Here is a 20,741-nt window from a genome sequence, read left to right as displayed (position 1 = left end):
TTTTTAATTAAAGCAAATTTGAATGATTTATATAGGGAAAAAATTTTGCCCAAGTTATAAAATTTGCATTAACAATAAAGTTTTTCAGATCTAATGCAAACCTAGAAAAAAGTAGTTTGTTTTTGAGTGGCCCACCTTTCTCCTTTTCGTTGTCTTCTATTCTCCAAATTGTAATCTTATATTTCAGTATTATACCCTGACAATTCAGTTTTTAAAATTTAATAGAATCAAAGAACTTTAAAGCTAAAAGTTCCTTCAGATATGTCAACAAGCTTAACAGCTTTATTTTGCAGGTAAAATTTTTTAAAAACCCAGTAACATGTGACAGTTTAATCTGTATTTGCTATAGAAGTTTTCTGAAGTGATTGATAGTGCATATCGTACTTTTTAATTGTGATACGCATGATTTATTTACAAACCTGTGACCATTTTCATTGTCCATAAATTTCTGAAGTTCTTAGAATCCAAAATCAGTGGATAAAATATCTTTTTTGGTAACAAATTTTGAAATATTGCATATATCATACCTGCTTTAAAATTTTCTAAGCTTTTGTAAACACAAAGTTAGATGTTTTCTAAATCATGTGTAACTCTTTGATATTCTGAATTCTGTTCTGTATAATTAACTTCTGTATATTCTGAATTCTGTTCTGTATAATTCTGTTCTGTATATATAATCATGTATAACTCTTTGATATTCTGAATTCTGTATAAATAGAATTCTGTATATTCAGAATTCTGTTCTGTATAATGGGGAAAAAAATCCCTACTGGATTTCTTTGGGGGGAATTTTGTGCATTGAACCAGTTTCTTTCCTATTTCTCAGATTTCCCTTCTTAAATAGATGTTAGTCTATTAAAATGGAATATATTTTGGAATCATCAACTTAATGGTCTTCCTTAAGTAAAATGTTAGGTATTTCTCCAGATCTTGAATGTTCAAAACATTGAAATTGCTATTATCTCAGACTCAAGGAAAAAGAGTTGAAATATTATCTATGTTTTCAGAAAAAGGTATACCACCATTGAATTTCATTCTACTAAGAATCAACAATTATGCAAATTCATGACACATTTCATCTGGTTTTACATCCTTGGGGTATTTTTACACTCTTCTAACTGAATTACAGCAGCCAGAACAGACTAAGAATTTGCATGGTGAGAAACTTTGATTCAGAAAGTGCATATTCAAAAAGCGAATTCTAATAGCCAACATTGAGGCACTCAAAGAAGATTTTTAAATTAATAATATCCCTATTTTTTTTACCTGTTAACATGGTGTTATGGGGAATTTTTATTTTTATTGATCAGGACACCATGATCAATGTATAATATGCAGTGAACTATTTTAGCAATTAGTGATTTTCTTAGTGATTAGTGTGTTCTGGCTGCTATAACAAAATACCACAGACTTGGTAGCATGTAAACAACGGAAACTTATTTCTCACAGCTCTGGAGGCTGGAAGTCCGGGATTAGGGTGCCAGCATGGTTGGGTGAGAGCCCTCTTCCTGTCAGAAGCCAGTGGCTTTCTTGCTGTGTCCTCCTGTGGTGGAAGGGGCAAGGGAGCTCTGTGGATCTTTTTTATAAGAGTACTAATCCCATTTGTGAAAGTTCCGCCCTCATGACCTAATCACCTTTAAAGACCCCACTTCCTAATACCTTCATCTTTGGGGATTAGGATTTCAAAAAATGATTTTGGAGGACCACCAACATTTAGACCATAGCAGTGATTTTTTTAAAATTTTGTCTTATAATCTTATTAAGATTATTTCTGAAAATAGATAAGGTAAAATTCTGAGGAAATAAACCATCTTATAAAAATTAGTTTTTGTTCTCTAGAGAATTTGGAGTAATTTCTTGGTGCTTGCCTGTATTGTAATAATTGGTCCATATTGCATAGAACTCTGCATAAAACAAGTAGGTAAAGCAGTTCAGTTTAAATCATAATAATCTCTACTACTGGCTTTTGTCTTTTTAAATTTATTTTAGCTCTTATGTTTATTAACTTCTGCTTTCTTTGCATTTTCTGTTTAATTTTCTAGCTTCTTAAAAAGAATGCTTAATTCTATTAGTTTTAAATTTTTTAAATAAATACATTTCAAGTTATAAGCATATTTCTAAGTATTGCCTTTACTGCATCCCACATGTTTTGAATTATGGGTGCTTTTTTTATCATTCATATCTAAAGATGAATTCTATTGTGTTTTCCTCTCTAAGCCGTATGTTCTTGGGAATTCCCCGGCAGTCCAGTGGTTAGGACTTTGTGCTTCCACTGCAGGGGGCACGGGTTCGATCCCTTGTTGAGGAACTAAGATCCTGCATGCTGTGTGGTGCAGCCAAAAAAATAAAATAAATTGTAAACCATATGTTCTTTTTTGTTGTTATTTATTTTCTTTTTCTTCCAGCTTTATTGAGATATAATTGACATATAACACATATGCTCTTTAAGGATACAGTCTTTAGTGTTGGGCTTGTATGTTTTTTCCCACTAACTTTATATTATTGACTTTTAATCTAAAATTGTATTGTTGTTAGAATATGTGGTTAATCTGATAAGGATTCTTTGAAATTTTTGTAAATGTTCCATTTGTGCCTTTATATTTTCTACTTGTTGGCTACCTGAGTCTCTGTGTATATATTTACTTAATTCAGTTTATTAATGATGATCAAATTTTCAAACAGCATAGCTGCCTATGGACTAGGTAAAATGATCTTAAAGGATCTTCATTTAAAGTATCTTTAGTTAAAGATATTAAGAACTTCACCTTAGATTTAGAGATAACTTAAAATTTATGAATTTTGACAGAAGTAATTTTTTCCTGCTTTTGAAATCCCTAAGATAGCAATGATAGACGTAGTAGCAGTAGCAGCAGTAATGTTAGTAGTAATAGTAGTGGTAACAGCAGCCACAACAGCTAACATCTATGGAGCTCTTACTGTGTGCCAGACATCATTCAAAGCTTTCTATATCGGTTAATGAATTTACCCAATAACAACTCTGACATATAATTGTTTTCCTCATTTTATGGAGTCAAACACAGAAAGGTTAATACTCTTGCCATTGTAGTCACGTTGTCTTTCAACAAATAAATGTAAGTTCAGTTGGACACACACAAAAAAAACATTTTTTTTCTTTCCCCTTTCTAGTTATTAGAAAAGTTAAAAGAACGTTGGCTCTCCACTGGTGTATGGCATAATCTGGAGTTGGCGAAGACAGTCATTGTAGAACCACAGAGAGGAGAAAAAACTGATTTTGATGAATTACTGCAGGTGTACTATGATGCGATCAAGTACAAAGGAGAAAAAGGTAATTGGAAATTATTCGATGGTCAGTGAAAAAAAAATTTTTCCCATAAAGTGAAAAGTTGGTGCTGTTAGAATTTTATTTGTGTTATCTTTTTTAAATGAATTGCACTTGAGAAAAATTATATTTTATAATCCTGAGTGAAAAGAAAATAGGTTAAAGAAATTCTTTTATTTGGAGTTGTTCTCCTATGAATATTTTCACTTGAAGATGCCAGTTCAGTTCTATGAAACGGCATGCGTTCAGGTATTATCCCACAGACTTCCTTACGCTAACTAAAATGTTTTGTTAAAGAAGGTAGGTAGAGTATGCATTAATATCTTCCTTACTAGCCAAATGAGCCCTACATTTTTATGTAAAAAATATACTTTGTGCTTATATTTTATTACATAAGGTAAACTTGAGTTTTCAAAACATAACTGAAGGCTAAATTTCAAAGTTAAAGAATGCCCATAAAAAGTTTGACAAGAAGGGCTAATAGTAATTTATGAACAGTGCAACATCATAAAGATATTATAACATAATTGTCAATATCCTTGTATGGTAAGATTATACACAGAGTATTCTGTGTATGTGTGTTTTAAATACTTTTCAATATAATATTGATTCAATATGATATATAGTATATATTAGAGTTATTTAAATCATTCTGATAACTTTACATTCTGGTGGTAAAGGTAGTGATTTCCATTTCAGTATTTTAAAGTTAAAACAGTTGGTTCACAGTTGCTCAGTTTACATGCAAGTTACTTCTCTGACATGGTTTTTCTGTATAGTTTAACTGAGAGATACACAGTTTATAAATTGGTTCTACCATGTTGTACCTAAATGTAATTTTGTTTCTTTTATTTATTTGAAGACATTGAATTTTAAAAACTTTTTAATAGTTTTTAATTTTGATTCTTTAAAATTTGGTATTATAATTACTTAATAATCAGATCTTTTCAAAATGACAAGAATAAGAATTTCTGGGAATTTTGAGTGTGCTTATAAAAATGTTGATTTTCTGTTGCTTAAGATGGTGCCCTCCTGGTGGCAGTTTGTCGTGGTAAAGTGAGTGAGGGTCTGGATTTCTCAGATGACAACGCCCGTGCTGTCATAACAATAGGAATTCCTTTTCCAAATGTGAAAGATCTACAGGTAGGCCAGCAAAGCCTTAAGAAGTTTTATTTATCACAGAAGTTGTTGATTTTGTGTAAGGGTAATTAGACATTTTTCTTGTATCCTCAGGCATTTTATTTTATTTTATTTTTTAATTAATTAATTTATTTTTGGCTGCATTGGGTCTTGGTTGCTGCACACAGGCTTTTCTCTAGTTGTGGCGAGCGGGGGCTACTCTTCATTGCAATGCACGGGCTTCTCATTACGGTGGCTTCTCTTGTTGCAGAGCACGGGCTCTAAGCACACAGGGTCTAGAGTACAGGCTCAGTAGTTGTGGCACACAAGCTTAGTTGCTCCGCAGCATGTGGGATCTTCCCGGACCAGGGCTCAAACCCATGTCCCCTGCACTGGCAGGCAGATTCTCAACCACTGCGCCACTAGGGAAGCCCCAGACATTTTATTTTAATGCTCTGGTGACTCTGAATGAGTGAGAAAGGTTTTGGAGATACGGGTTTATTTTATTCTTAACTTACCCTGTCTTCTGCTTAATAAGAGTGATTTTCAAAGTGTGGTCCTGGGTCGGGAGCATCACTATTATCTGGGAACTTAATAGAAATATATATTTCCAGGCTCCATCCAGACCTACTGAATCAGAAGCTTTGGAGGTAGAGCCCAGCAATTTGTGTTTTATCAAACTCTTAGCCACAGACTGACAGGGAGCCCCTGGGGAATTCTAGGGCCCTTTCTCTATCTCCCTCCCTTCTCTCCAATGCCATGCCTTGCCCTGCAGATTTTAGTGATTTTCGCTGTTTCAAGTTCTGATATTTTCCACTTCAGCTCGGCAGAAACACCATACTCTGCTTGTACTTCAACGCTCTGTGCTACTGTCGGAAAATTATACCTAGGAAGAGAGCTGAGAGTCATAGAGTTCACCTAATGGATCTTATGAGATTATCTTATCTCTGAGATTACAGTTTTAGGCTGCCTGGTGTCTACTCCCTAAAAGCAGTTGCTTTATCTGTTTTGTCCAGTTTTACAGTTACTTACAGTGGGAGGGATATTCCTAAACCAGGTATTCTACCTTGGTCAGAAACAGGAGTTTTGCTTCATTATCGCTAATTGTTTGCTAAACATACTTGAAAAATTATTTGGAGTAATAATTTGAAGCCTAAGGTGATGTTATCTTTATCGGGGAGGATTTTCTTTTACTTCCTGCAGGAATTTGAAGTTGCTAGCAACCTGAGACCAAGACTTGAGGTTTTCTGGCCACTGAGCTGACTCCGTTGAGTATAATCCATATCCCTCCCAGGATACAACCTGTTAGGATCTCATACTAAAACAAGAATTCTTTCCCTAGGCAATTATGTTCTTTATTGATAATATTTTACTAGACACTGTGAATTATATAGTATTAACAGTAATAATATTTCTCTAGTTAGCTTCTACTCTTCCCTAACCTCTGGACCTTGTCAAAATTTCTGAAAGTCCACAGGAGGTATTTAATCCTTTCAGCCTACAGTAACTTTGGTGGCTTCTACTGCCTTTCTCCAGCCACCAGTGCTACCACTGAGAGTGCTGAAGACCATTCCCAGGGCTCCTATTCTAAAGTGGCTAATGCTGCCTCTGACTACTACTACTGATGAAACAGTAGACATCCACTCAAGAAAACTGTTGTGTTCACCATCAATAGCATTAGTGCTCATTCCACTGAAGCTGAGTTCTGCTGATTGCACTGCTGTTGGCAGTGGTACTGTCTTTTTTTGATGTCTTATCATTTTACCTTGGCCCTATATTACTGTACTAATGCTGCTTTGTTTAAGTGGAGAGAATCTCTTTCCCACACTTTCTACCACGCATTCTTCCCACGTCTTAAATATAAATTTTTCCCCCTAAAACTAGCTCTTTCAACTTCTGCTTGTATCTTCTTTCATTCTTGGACCTATGTATGAGTCCTTGAGAGCTGGAAAAGGAGCCTTATGGCTAATAACTAGGTTGTACTAAATATTACACTCACAAAGTAACAAGCCCTGAAAGAATTCACATCAAACTCATAATAGTGATTATGTATGAGAAGAGAAAGGAATGATATTGGGGGTAGTGATCAAAAGGGACTTTAGCTTTTCCTATAATAGCTGTTTTACTAAAAAACAAGCTTAAAGAAAATATGGGGAGAACACAGGTGTTTATTATGTTATTCTTTGAAAAATCCTTAAAATTAAATAAAGTGTTACTTGTGAAAAAAAAATTACATTTACCTTCTATTTTCTCTACTGTCATTCCCAGCAACTGTGATTCTGGGTGTTGTTATTGCACCAATCTTGGATTTCTTAATGCTTTCTTTCCTCAGGATAAGTTCTTCCCAGGCAACATCTCAGTCTGTCATTTAAAAAAAAGGATACCAGTGACCTGCTCTGACATTCCTCAGTAATGGTCCTGCTTGTCATAGTTGTGCTTATTTGAATTCCAATGGCTCTAGTTGTATAAAACAGCAAAATAACAGAAGCTTCAATGAGGTCTGCATAGGGGAGGAGAGGAGGGTGATTCTAAAGGAGTTTCCCTAGTGGTTCCTAAAAGGGACAAGTAGGGTGGACCCAAGAGTAGTCTGAGCTGCAGGATCAAGGGACAGACAGATAAAGAGGAAAAGTCATTATTGGAAAGACTTGGAAGTGTATTTCTTGTTGCATATGTCTGGATCACTTCTTCCTGTCTAACAAACAATTCTAAAACTCAGTGGCTTAAAATACCAGTCATTTACTATGGGTCAGCATCTATGAGGGTGGGGTGGCAACAGATGATTTCAGCTGGGCTCAGTCACCCTGCTATGGTTTGACCAACATAGGTTGCACTCAACTGGATCAGCTCTGCTGATGGATCTCATCCTTTGTGGACCAGCAGACCAGCCAAAACACGTTATTGCAATGGCAGAGGTACAAGAGAGCAGGCTTGACTGTGTAAGCACTTTTCAAATACCTGCTTATGTCACATCTACTAACATACTGCCCAAAGCATGTCACATGCCCAAGCCCAAAGTCAACAGCAGTGGCGGGGCTGGAGGGAGGGAGTATTTTCCACCACACATGGCAAAGGGCTTAGAATAAGGACTCCAAAAAGGAGTCTTGACCTTTTTTTTTAATAACTAAAGGATATTTATAAAGCATTCATTCAAAAGACTGATGTTTATAAGCTTTAAGAGTATAGATATGCAATTTTTATAATAATTAAGGACTTTTATCTTCTGGAAATGACCAGAATATAATAGGACCTGAAATATCTGAGTATCTGAAATAACTCAGAGCACCATTATGGATTTCTTAAAATGATCAAATAAGTTATTGAAACTAATAGTACACTTCTATAAGATATAAAAGAAATACAAAGTTTGAAATTTTAATAAAGCCCACTTCATTTTTTGTTGTTGTTGCCTGTGTTTTTGGTGTTGTATTTAGGAAAACATTGCCAAATCCATGGTCATGCAGATTTGCCCCTAATGTTTTTTGTCAAAGAGTTTCATAGTTTTTGCTCTTAAATTTAAATATTTGATCCATTTTGAGTAAAGTTTTGTATATGCTGTAAAATGAGTCTAACTTCCTTATATCTAAAATGAGTCTCTTGTAGACATATAGTTGGATCATGTTTTTTTTTTTTTTATTAATTAATTTATTTTTGGCTGCGTTGGGTCTTCGATGCTGCTCGTGGGCTTTCTCTAGTTGAATCGAGCAGGGGCTACTCTTTGTTCTGGTGCGCGGGCATCTCATTGTGGTGGCTTCTCTTGCTGCGGAGCACGGGCTCTAGGTGTGCGGGCTTCAGTAGCTGTGGCACACAGGCTCAGTAGTTGTGGCTCGTGGGCTCTAGAGCGCAGGCTCAGTAAGTGTGGCACATGGGCTTAGTTGCTCCATGGCATGTGGGATCTTCCCAGACCAGGGCTCGAACCCATGTCCCCTGCATTGGCAGGCGGATTCGTAACCACCACACCACCAGGGAAGTCCTGGATCATGTTTTTTAATTCATTCTGCCAATATCTGCCTTTCTGTTGGAGAGTTTAATCCATTTACGTTTAAAGTAATTACTGATAAGGAAGGGCTTGTTTTACCATTTAACTATTTGTTTTCTGCATGTCTTATGTGCTTTTTGTTCCTCAGTTCATTCATTATTGCCTTTTTTGTGTTTAGCTGTTTTTTGCTATGTACTATGTTGAGTCCCTTCTTTCCTTTTGTGTATATTTTTCAGTTATTTTCTTAGTGTTACCTTGGGAATTAGTGTTACCTTGGGGTTAATCTCTGTCTCTCTTTTTATATTGTTATTGTCATAGATTACATCTTTATACATTGTGTGCCATTAACATATTTTACAATTATCGTTTTATGCTTTTGCCTTTTAAATCACATGGAAAAAAAACAGTTACAAACCAAAAGTATGATAATATTGGCTTTTATATTTACCTACATAGTTATTTTTACCAGTGTTTTTTATTACTTCCTAAAGCACATACTTACACTGCCTTTATTATATTATATTTTAGTGTTTATAAATATGTTTTATAATCTGTTAGATTACCTAAAGGATTAGGACAATTTCTTAAATATCTTTGTCTCTACAATTAAATATTGCCTTGGAATATAGTGAGTGTTCAATAAATTGATTTAATTAATGATTAAATATGTTTATTATTTAATATATTTATATTTAAAGTCTTAAATATGTATACTTATATATTTAAATATAACTAAGTATTAAATAGATACTAAATATTAAAGTAAAATTAATTAAAATAAAACTAAAAGTTCAATATATTTAATATAAGTTATCAAAATAGTATTTGGTTTTGTTGTTTGTTTTATTTGACATTGTTATTAAAAAACAACAACCCTCCATTCCTGGACTCTTTAATTAAGACATCATAATGATAGTAATCATTATTTGATGATAATGACTAGGACAGTAGTAAACATCCATATGACTTATAATAAGGCAGTACAGTATGTTGTTACAATCATAAATCATTAAAGGAGTTATGAAGGGAATACTCAATTCCAATAGCATTTTACACCCTAATACATAGTAGAACATAATAATAGAGTATATTAATTATACTGGCTTTCACTCTTTATATTAGTGTTCTATTGTTGTGTTACAAATTACCACAAACATAGTGGCTTAAAACAGCACACATTTCCTATGTCACAGTTTCCATGGGTCAGGAGCCTGGGTGTGGTTTAGCTGGGTCCTTTGCTCACGTTTCCGCAAAACTGCGGTCAATGTTGTTGGCTGGGCTGCTTTCTCATCTGGCTCTTGGGGTCTTCTTCCGAGTTCATTTAGGATGTTGGCAGAGTTCAGTTCCTTATAGTTGTAGGACTGATCTAGCCAGGAGCTGCTCTCATCTCCTGCAGGCTACTCAGAGTTCCTTGTTATGTGGCCTTCTCACAGGCCCTCTCACAGCATGGCAGGTTATTTATTCAAGGCCAACAAGATACTGTCTAGCTCCAGTCTCCTAAGATGGAGTCATACAACAACATAATAACAGGAGTAACTTCCTCACACCTTTGCCTTATAACATGATCTAATCAAGGGAGTGACTACCCCATCACTCTTGCCATATTCTGTTGGCTAGAAGCAAGTCACAGGTTCTGCTCACACTCAAGGTGAGAGGATTATACAAGACATGACTCTCTGGGAGTCACCTCAGGGTGTGTCTGCCACATTCTGGTTTTCTATAAAATGAATTGATGAACTAAATGATTTCCATAAGTGGTTCTTCCAAACCTAAAACAATACTTCAAATTACTGGACCATAAATTAGGACTTTACAGTTTTCTTTTACATTAGTACTCAGTCTATCATGCAAAATAAGTGGAAATTATTTATAAATGAGAACCAGAAATATTCTATCTTATGAAAACAAAACAATCTATTTCTGTCTTGTTTTCTGTATTGTTTTATTTGAATTCATATTTTAAGGAATTAAGGTCAGTGTCCGAGTTAGAAAAGTGATTTGAGTGGGACAAAGAGGGCAATGATCTTAATTTATGATACTAAAATTTTTTCTTAAATTTGAGACAGATTATGGAAGTAAAAATTAAAATACAAGTGAACTGATGAGGATGAGTATAATTTTTGTGACTTTCTGGTTGAATTTAAAAAAAGAAAAAATCCCACAAGACCTCAGAGGCAAAGAATATACAAATCAATTTTCACTGCAAAGTAAAGGAGCTGTTGCAGTGGAGGATTACTGGACTGAATGTCAATATAATGACATAGTATGAGTGTGTTTCATGTTTGGTAATTGCAATCATTGTTGCTTTTGTTGTGGTCATCCATGTACAATGCTTGGTGTCAGTCTATTTATCTCTTGTAAAAATAAAATACAGTGTGTGTGAAAAAAAAAAAATTAAAATACAGTTTAAAATACTAACTTAAGACTCTTGTAGTCTCAACTGCAGAGTTAGGCTTTTAGAGAAGCAGGAAAATGTATGTTAGAGCCAAAAATATGACTTGTTTGGCTGTGACCAGGATTTCCTTTCCCACCTTGGGGACTAGAAAGTAGAGGTAGGAAAATTTCATTTTGGAGCCAAGTGTGACTTGTTTAGTTCAAGTCATAATTTATTGCACATACCTCAGGGACCTGAAAATAAAGAAACCCACTGTGAAATGTTGATAATGGGCCACTCTGAAGGACTAGCATTAAGCTAACTTTCCTGGTGAGGATTTTTTTCACTTCCACCTTTCCCAGATGCTTCTGATCATTCTAAAAGGACATACTTAATCGTGTAATAGCTAAAAAGAAAACTTTCTGTGCACTAAAGCAAAGTATTTGAGGGACAGGAGAGTGAACCACGGCCTTTATATGATTAGATGTTGGTGGAAAAATATAACTAAAAGAAAAGTTGTTTTCTTTTAATGCAATTAAGTCACAGTATAACAACTCTGCCCTTTTAGTGGATATCTAAAACAAATCCTTTGGCCAATTAGTATGATATAAAAACTTATAACAGCCTTCAACTTTATAATTCAGGCATCCACATCTCAAGTTGGTGGCATGGGCATAATTTGTGAGATGTTGTAAGGTATGATATTTAGAGTTTAAAATTACATTTTATTTGTATTCCTTAGCACAGTTTAGTAGTATATAAAAAATATTCTCCCTTCATGGGTATTGTGCCTTTTCCTCTGAAGAAAAATGCATAAAACCATGGCATGTGCCTAAAAATTTTTATGCTTTAAAAATGTTCCAGTTGGTATCTTAGATTTCTGTAACAGGTTTAATAAAATTTGATGGTAATATTCTATATCAGAAGAGCTCTTAACAATTATTAAAATAACTAAGATAGTAAATTTTATGTTTGTGTATTATTTTGCTTTAGTAATATAGTATGTTGAGTCACCAAAATAGATTTCATTTAGAAACTATTTAAAATTCCGATAGTGATCTGATTAGTTATCTCAGTATTGGCATATGATAATCATTATGAATTCCTTTTTTCATTTGGGAAACTTCTTTTAGCTCTGAAGATACTGGACTATTTAAGTGTTTATTTTTTAATCAATTTTGAAAAATTACATTAATGATTGAAAGATACTGGCATCTATTTTAATTTTGTTAAGTTAGTTATTGTCTTTATAACAAACACACATAAATTTATAAGCTACCATGCATTCTTGGCATTTTATAAACCTCAGAAAAGGGCTGTTATCCCTTGCTTGCCCCAGAGGATAACAGCATTAATAAAATTGAGTGCACATTAAACCAGTGCTTTCAAGTGTCAAAATATTATTAGATGATGGCAATATTAGAATTCTTGAATCTGACATTTCTTTTTAAGTAGACTGATGTTGTTCCTTCATTATTCTTGTTGCTTTGGCAGCAATATGAATATTCCTGAGTAGATGAATGAAGGCGGAAATGCAAGGGATTATAGCATATCAAGACAAACTTGATTTCAGAAACAAAAACCTTTCCTAATAATTTTAAGTAGATTCATATTTTCCTTTTGAATCACTTTTATCATTGTGTTAATGATCTTGAGTGTTTTAGCATTCATTTATTCATTCAGTAACAAACTTTCACTAAGAGCCTGATTTGTACTAAATACAGTTAAGTGCAGAAATAAACAAGATACTACTTCTAATGATGTCTATAATTTAGTAAAGTACTTGAACGTGTAACAGGATGTTTTGGTTGGATAGGGTCTGGGTGTTCCAATGCTTAGGGAAAGTGAAGTTGAGCAACACCTTTCACCTCCCATCCAGATATCCATTTACTTTGAGTGATTTGCCTAAAATAGGTGGAAATTCAAATCTCAGAGAAATGAGATTTGAATCTTGTCTACGTTGAGATTCAAACATACAAACATTTGATCAAGTGGAATGGCCTCATCAAAGGCCAGATTATAAAACTATTCAAGTTATTAAGACTATTCAGAATAGTGAAACGACCATTTTTTGAATATCTGGCTAGAGTACCAAGTACTTTATAGACTGGTGACACGGTGATACATTCACAGATTATAGCCCCTTGTCTCATGGACCTTACGCTCTTGAGAGGAATGTTGAAATTAAAGTAATAAAGAAGCAATTAATTGCAGTTGTGATGAAGACTGTAAGAAAAAAGTCACAGGAACTATGAGAATGTATAACAGGATCCTGACCTAGTCTTTAGGGGTAAACAAAGACTTCCTGAGGAAGTGATATTTCAGCTGACACAGGAAAGAAGGCTAAGAGTTATGTAGGTGAGCAGAATGGATAAGAGTATTCTCAGCAGATAGAACAGCATATGCTAAGGCCCTAAGGTGTGAAAGACGATAGCTATTCCCAGGAATTGAAAGAAGCTGAGGAAGAGAGTGAGTTGGGGAGAACGGCATGTGAATAGAGGCTGGGAGACTTATTAAGGAGCCAAATCATTTAGGGCCCTGTGTGCCATTTTAAGGATTTGAGACTTTATTCTAGCTATGGGAAACCAGATCCAGTAATAGAGCCTGAGGTCAGAATGTAGTGGGGTTCCGGTTATAGTGTAGCATCTGATACAGAAACCCACCTGGATCTAGCCCTGATAATAATATGTGGCTACCCGAGGGAAATGGCTGTGTATATAAACTTAAAGGGCTGTAATACTAAACTCTAACATTTAGGAGTCCAGCAACTTGCTGTTGGAATTGTTAGAAACATTTAGGCCAAATCATAGATATGGAAGAAAAACCTCGTCACCTCTGAATGTCTGGAATAAGTTTATCCTCATTATTTAAACCTTTTTTTCCTCCTCAGAAAACTTTTTTTTCCAGTTTTTTTTTTTTTTAAGATAGTTTGGCCAGAAGTATTATTAAAGCAGGTTCTAAGTATATCTTGAAATTCAAAAATTAAAATCTAGTTTAAATCTAAGTATTCCATCTACACTGACAACTTATAATTTGCCTTGGACAGAGAAAAATGAGATAACCAAACTCTTTGTTCCCATCCCTCCTGCAAAACAAACAAACAAATATAAAGGTACAAAATAAATGGATGAATTGCTGAGGTATTTTTAAATTTAAAAAAATTTTCCCCATATTTCTTAAAGGAATCTTTTGGGTTTGGGTGTTTGGGGGAGCAAACATTAAAAATCACAAAATTTTCATCAAGTCTGATTGATAGCCTTTTCTTTCCAATACTCATATCATTGTATTTCCTTAGGAAAAAAGCCACACCTGAATATAGCTACAAGTTAAACCTTTGGATAATTAATAAAGCAAATTAAACTTTTGTTTGTTTTTTGAAAAATTCTGAAGTTATTTTCCTGTGTTTATCTCTTTTTTTGGTGAGAACAAGAAATTTTTAACCTTTAAATTTTACTTTTGCTCTCATAGTAGGTTGAAGGTTTTAAAAGTGAATTTATCACCCTGGGGACTTGTAAGGTTGATTGACACTTATTCTGTTGGCACAGAGCATCATCAGTAGCACTACCTCAAGGGAAACAGTGGAATTGTTTTTTAACCTCTCTGAAAATAATTTTAATTTTTTTTCTTCAGAGCAGAATTTTAGTTGTAGTAGATTTTAATCAATTTACTTAGATTCTCTTAAAGCCTACAGGGTGCAGATATATAGATGGGCTTCAGGTGAGTGTGTCACTTGTTTTTTCCCAATTATAAAGCCTTAAGGTCAAAGATAATATAAACTGTAGTAGACATCAGTGTTCAGTGTCTACAGCATCAGTCTTTCCTGTTTTTCACTGAGATTAAGGTTTGATACCTTGGGAATGAGTTCAATTTATGCTTTCTACCTTTGGAACAGATAATCCCGGTATGCCAAGGAATATAGTAAGCTACGTAATAAGTCATAGTGTAATTTCCTATCGCATCAAAATGACCAGATTTGTTCTTTAAAATTACTTAATAGCAGGGTTTCTCTAGCTTGGCAGTAGTGACATTTTGGGCAGGATAATTTTTTGTTGTGGGTGATGTCCTGTGCATTGTAGGATGTTTAGCTGCATCTCTGGACTTACCTGTAGATGCCAGTAGCAAGTGTTTCTCCCTCACCAGTTGTGACAACCAAAAATGTCTTCAGATAGTGCCAATATCTTCTGGTAGGCAAAATCACTCTCAGTTGAACACCATTGTTTTATATAGTGAAACATACAAGTGTATGTCATGAATTAAAATGAACAATCTACATTTATTTTTTTATTTTTTATCAAGTTGAAAAAACTCCAATAAAACTTTTACTAAGAGCCTGATTTATACTAAAAACATTAGATGGTTTCTTATATTAACAGTCTCTTGGCTTCTACCCCTTTCCCAGCCCCTGCTTCTGAGAAGCAGTGACTTTCACTTCTTTTATCTATTTCATCTGGTATTTACATCCATATAATCAATTTTAGACATTAACTATTTACTTCCTACGTGAGATAGGATTTTAGCTCACTTACTCTGCCTTGCCCTTCTTACATCCTCCCAATATCGTTAAATCACAATTTTTTATTAAATCCGAAGTCAATATTCACATTATCATTACTATGAAAATATTGTTCACTGTAGTCAAATGATTTCCTTCCTTCCTTTAACTTTTTTATTTTTTCTTTTAAAAATATCTTTAGGGACTTCTCTGGTGGCACAATGGTTAAGACTCTGTGCTCCCAATGCAGGGGGCCCAGGTTCGATCCCTGCTCAGGGAAATAGATCCCACATGCATGCCACAACTAAGAGTTTGCATTGCCACAACTAAGGAGCCAGTGAGCCACAACTAAGGAGCCCACCTGCCACAACTAAGACCCAGCACAACCAAATAAATAAATAAATATTTTAAATATATATATCTTTAAAGAAATCTTTAATAAATCTGCAACATCTCTCAATAAAGTTTTCCTATGAGACCTGTCAGATAATAGGTCAGTTCTTTTTCTCCCCCTGAAGACATCCCTTTTGGAGCCTTCTGATCTCCTGCTTCAATCAAGACTTAAGTTGCTCTTTAAGCTCACTTAACTGCCTATATCCTGAGATTTCCCTTTGCTGTCATCCTAGGAATTTGATTTGCTTGTCTTCTGTGTCGGGTCCCAAGTTTCCTGGATCTCAGACCTTGTTCCTGTTTCTTGTTTCTTATTTCTTCTTTGTGGTACATATCCTCCAGCAGTTTCCCTATGCATCAATTTCCTCAGCCTTTCTGGACTCCTGCTGGCCTAACTGGCTTATTTCCCATCAGTAGCTCTGTGGGTACTTCGGTTTGAACTTTCGCCTCTCTGCTTAGTCATTTAGTCTGCTTTTCACAGTCATATATTTGGGTTTAAGGTTACAGATGTCTTAGTTTAATTGAAGATAGAGACTATTTCTCTTTCTTATTTATCTTTTAATTTGGGGTCGGTTTTTAAGAGGCAAGGAAAGAAGAAAAAAAATTTTTTTGCCTTCCTGAAACCAGAAGTCTTCATTACTTTCTAAGATAAAGTATGAGACTTTGAAGTGCTATGATCCCACATGCTTTATTCCCACACTCACACATTCACTTTTTTTTTTTTAAACATGATGCCTTCTTTTTTTTTTAATTAATTAATTAATTTATTTATTTATTTTTGGCTCTGTTGGGTCTTCGTTTCTGTGCGAGGGCTTTCTCCAGTTGCGGCGAGTGGGGCCACTCTTCATCGCGGTGCACGGGCCTCTCACTGTCGCGGCCTCTCTTGTTGTGGAGCACAGGCTCCAGACGCGCAGGCTCAGTAGTTGTGGCTCACGGGCCTAGTTGCTCCGTGGCACGTGGGATCTTCCCAGACCAGGGCTCGAACCCGTGTCCCCTGCATTGGCAGGCAGACTCTTAACCACTGCGCCACCAGGGAAGCCCACACATTCACTTTTGAGAAGCTCTGAATCAAACATTCCTAACAATAATATTGCAAAGGTAGAAAGTAACAAATGCTTTTTAAAAATCAAACATTTACTTACGTTTGAAAGATGTTTGGATATAATAATATAAAAATCTAGATGGCAAAAGTATCAGAATTCATTTGTTGGGCTGTGGAGGTAATAAACAGAGTTTTAAGTATGTTTAAGTGTGTTTTCAGTGTTTTCCAGTACTCACATAATCTTTTACGTGCACATTTTCTCTTGCTCATGTTCATTTTTAATGGTATTTAATCATGTGAACTCTTGAGTCTGAGCCTCCTCTCACTGGGATCAGCTTCTACTTTCTTTTTTTTTTTTTTTTTTAGAGAATTAGCAGGTTTGTTTAATGGCTAGTCATCTGTTTTTTGTTTGTTTGTTTTTGTTTTGTTTTAAAGTTTAATTTTATTTATTTATTTATGGCTGTGTTGGGTCTTCATTTCTGTGCAAGGGCTTTCTCTAGTTGTGGCAAGTGGGGGCCACTCTTCATCGCGGTGCGCGGGCCTCTCATTATCGAGGCCTTTCTTGTTGCGGAGCACCGGCTCCAGACGCGCAGGCTCAGTAATTGTGGCTCACGGGCCTAGTTGCTCCGCGGCATGTGGGATCTTCCCAGACCAGGGCTCGAACCTGTGTCCCCTTCATTGGCAGGCAGATTCTCAACCACTGCGCCACCAGGGAAGCCCAGCTTCTACTTTCTATGCCTGCCATTGCCACTAAACTTTTGTGGAGTCCTCCCAGGGCCTCAGTGCTTAGTTTTACATCTTCTTGCATCCACAAGCCTCTTCCATGAGAGACCTCCTTATCTTCCAGGGTTGTATAGGAGCAGGTGCAGATCTTTATCACTTGCTGAATGCAGCACTACTCATTCCCCTTAACAAAACCTCTAAATATTGGCGCATTCCTTCAAGAGCCTAGGGTTCCATATACAGTCTCACATTGCTTTCTTATGTAAGACAATATTTCATTTTGTTAGTTATTATTGCTAGAAGGGTTTTATTCATAGTATTTGGCTCTTGTATGTGACTTTAACAAGGGAAGCTCTAGATTGTAAGATATATGTAAGGAATAATATTTAGACTAATAGAGGACAATCATGTACTCATTCTGTAGATTACACCACTAACATGTTTTATATAGTTCTCTTCAAATACAGCTCATAGGTTGCAAAGTGGTCAAAAAATATTTTGAAGGATATTAAAGAGTACTAATGTTAGTTATAATTTCTCAGAAAATTTAAGATCAATTGCAGAAGTCATTTAGAAAAAGGTATGTTTCAAAACTAAATACTGTTCTCTATGAGTCCTGCCAATGTACATATTTTCATTGATATATGATGAAAAAGTAGCCACTCCGTAAGCTGAAGAAACTTTTAAGTCACCTAAAATAATGTGTCCTTATGTTGAGTAGTATAGGTTAAGCGCCTTCAGAGAGAGTTGATCTAAGTGTCAGAACTCTAAGGTAGATGGCCTACGTTGTCTGTCAGTCCTATGACTTTTTTCATTTACATGCAACAATATATTACAACAGCATGCCACCCAAACCTATATTGGTTTTTAGAAATACAGGATAAGTAATGACTCTCCAGCCTGCTTACCTCTAATATATGATGCTTTACAGTTTTGTGTCCATTGTCATTTCTTTCTTGAACCAGCTCTATGAGAAAATGCGGGCAGGAATTATTTTCTTCCGTGTACAGAGGAGGAAACTGAGAAAGAAAGCTAAATGGGGTACTGTGACTTACCCAAGGTCAAACAACTAATAAATATCAAAGCTTTGACTCTAAGCCGTGTGCTTTTTCCATTATATCTCCTTTCCTCAAAAAAAAAAAAAATATATATATATAGTATTTTCTAGAGATGATAATTTAAGCATTTTCAGGTTTATCTGGATAATATTTTATTATGGATAGCCTAACTAAATTGCAACAAAGCCTGTTTTTCTTTAAAAAAATTTTAAACTTAGCCCTTTACAGAATAAGCATATATTGTTGTTTCTTGCATGTCTTAAAGTATTAACTGTCTTTCTTTTCTTTTAATAGAAAAATATTAATTTCTGCTTTTTTCCTGGGCTCTTATCTTGACAAATTATTTTCATAATTAAAAAAAAAAAACTAAGATCTAATGCTCCATACTGACAGATGTTTTTGCATTATTATTATCTAAAGCCTTTATTCAGAATTGCTTGAATGTTACTGTGTTACCAATAAACTATTCTGGGCTAGTAGCTAAATTATTATAACCACTTGAGGTTGAATATGTTGAGAGCAAGAGATGCTTGATTTGAGGGGAATATATTTTGTTCTTTTTTTTATATTTGAAATTTTTAGGCTGTTTATTTCAACACTGACAATTTATGACACAAAGTATAACAGGTTTCTCTGCAAAAAGTGTCTTATTGAAAGCAACCTTCAAGCCTATGTGAGATAAGTTATATTATTGTTACTATGTCTGTTACTATGTCTTGATTCTTATTTCTTGGTAGATTACTGTGGTCACCTCCTAGTGTAGTGTAACAAGGAGAGTAAGTAACAATTGAAAACCATTTCGAGTGTGTGTGTGTGTGTGTGTGTGTGTGTGTATTTAAGTCTAAAAGGGAGCCTGGCTTCTTAACTCTTGGCAGAAACCCATTTTTCCCCATTTAAAACAATATATATACTATATTTGGTTAACTTGGTGTTTCAGAAATTTTGAAAATATGCCAGATGAAATAAAACCAGCTATATTCCTTTTATCTAGCTAACTTATTTCATATACAAGCTGTTATGCTGAGTTTAGAACTCTAACCATTGGAATTTATATTGTGATACCCTGATAAAAGTGTTTACACTGTGATGATATGGAGCAATAAATGTCTAATGCACAGTCTCTGTCTTCCAGATTTGGTTTGCTATAAATGCTTACATTTTAGGTTCTGTACCTTGGCTAAATATAAAACTGTTCTTCTTGAGTGTTTGCTAGACAAATGTGTTTATTTTTCTGAGGCAAAGTTTTCTTAATATTTTTAATTAGTAAGTTTAGCTGATCATTTGTTCTTAGTCTTATTTCCAGGCTTGAACTTTTGTCATAAAGCTTACATACAAGAAAATAAAAGTATATTCTGCCTATATTGATTGCTTTTAGGAAAGCATTTATTACTGAAATCATAATACATATGTATATGAATTGGGACAAATTCCGTCTTTCATATGAGGCAGTAGTAAAGAGATGCATTTATAGTTCTAGCTCATATTTATCACACCATTTATTTCTTCAGAAGCTACTTATGAAACTTGTAAAAGGCTACTCTTGTACAGACCTATTTAAAGCCAGCACTGTTGGGTTTGACTAAGTGGAAAAAATAATATTCAAAATTGTGACTTAAATTTTTTGTTGACATATACAGTATGATCCTTTTGGTTATTTTATATATACTACTGCTACCATTAGTATACTACTTATACTGTCTCCAATAAAACTGAGTCATTGGAGGACTTAAGGAACTTACTATTTGATCTCAAGCATTTTGTAATGTTAAAATCAGAATCCAAACCCATATAACTTCTGTTTGAATGCTATATGGGTATTTTAACATAATTCCCTAAGTCCCACTTCAGTCTTGATTATCTATCTTTGCTATTCAGGATCTCATCTCTACTTATATCAGGTTAGCCTGTGATGCAGAGATATTTTCAGCTGTCTAGAAACTACCATATTAAGGGTGTTTTTCATTTTGTGTGAATGTTGAACTCCAGTTATGAAAAAAAGTTTTGTGAATCAGTGTAGCATCTGAACCAATGGGTTACAAACACAAGCTGCTACAGGAGTTAAATAGATTATTTAAATGAGTGAGCTAGTTGAGAGTTGGCATGGGCCTTCAGTTTGCAACCTCTGATAAAATAGTTTGCCTTCTCCCTGCTGTTCACATATTCCTCCAAAATTACACATACACTAATTTATTGGGGATGGGGGGCAAGTGGTTTAAACTCCTTCCAGAGTGTACAATTAAATATAGCTTTCTATTTTGGGAAAGCC

General features: G+C 34.8%; 1 protein-coding gene across 1 annotated transcript in view; it reads left to right on the top strand.

Annotated features, from left to right (window-relative positions):
- BRIP1 (BRCA1 interacting helicase 1) overlaps positions 1–20,741 on the top strand; it is a 194,712-nt gene that overhangs the window by 139,631 nt on the left and 34,340 nt on the right. Inside the window, 2 exon segments of the mRNA XM_061175926.1 lie at positions 3,148–3,307; positions 4,323–4,444. Of these exon segments, the coding sequence (XP_061031909.1) occupies positions 3,148–3,307; positions 4,323–4,444 (282 nt within the window).

This window comes from Eubalaena glacialis, chromosome 19, assembly GCF_028564815.1.
Source record: "Eubalaena glacialis isolate mEubGla1 chromosome 19, mEubGla1.1.hap2.+ XY, whole genome shotgun sequence".
Lineage (NCBI taxonomy): Eukaryota > Metazoa > Chordata > Mammalia > Artiodactyla > Balaenidae > Eubalaena > Eubalaena glacialis.
The sequence above is the reverse complement of the archived record's forward strand: the minus strand, read 5'-3'. Positions and strand labels throughout refer to the sequence as shown.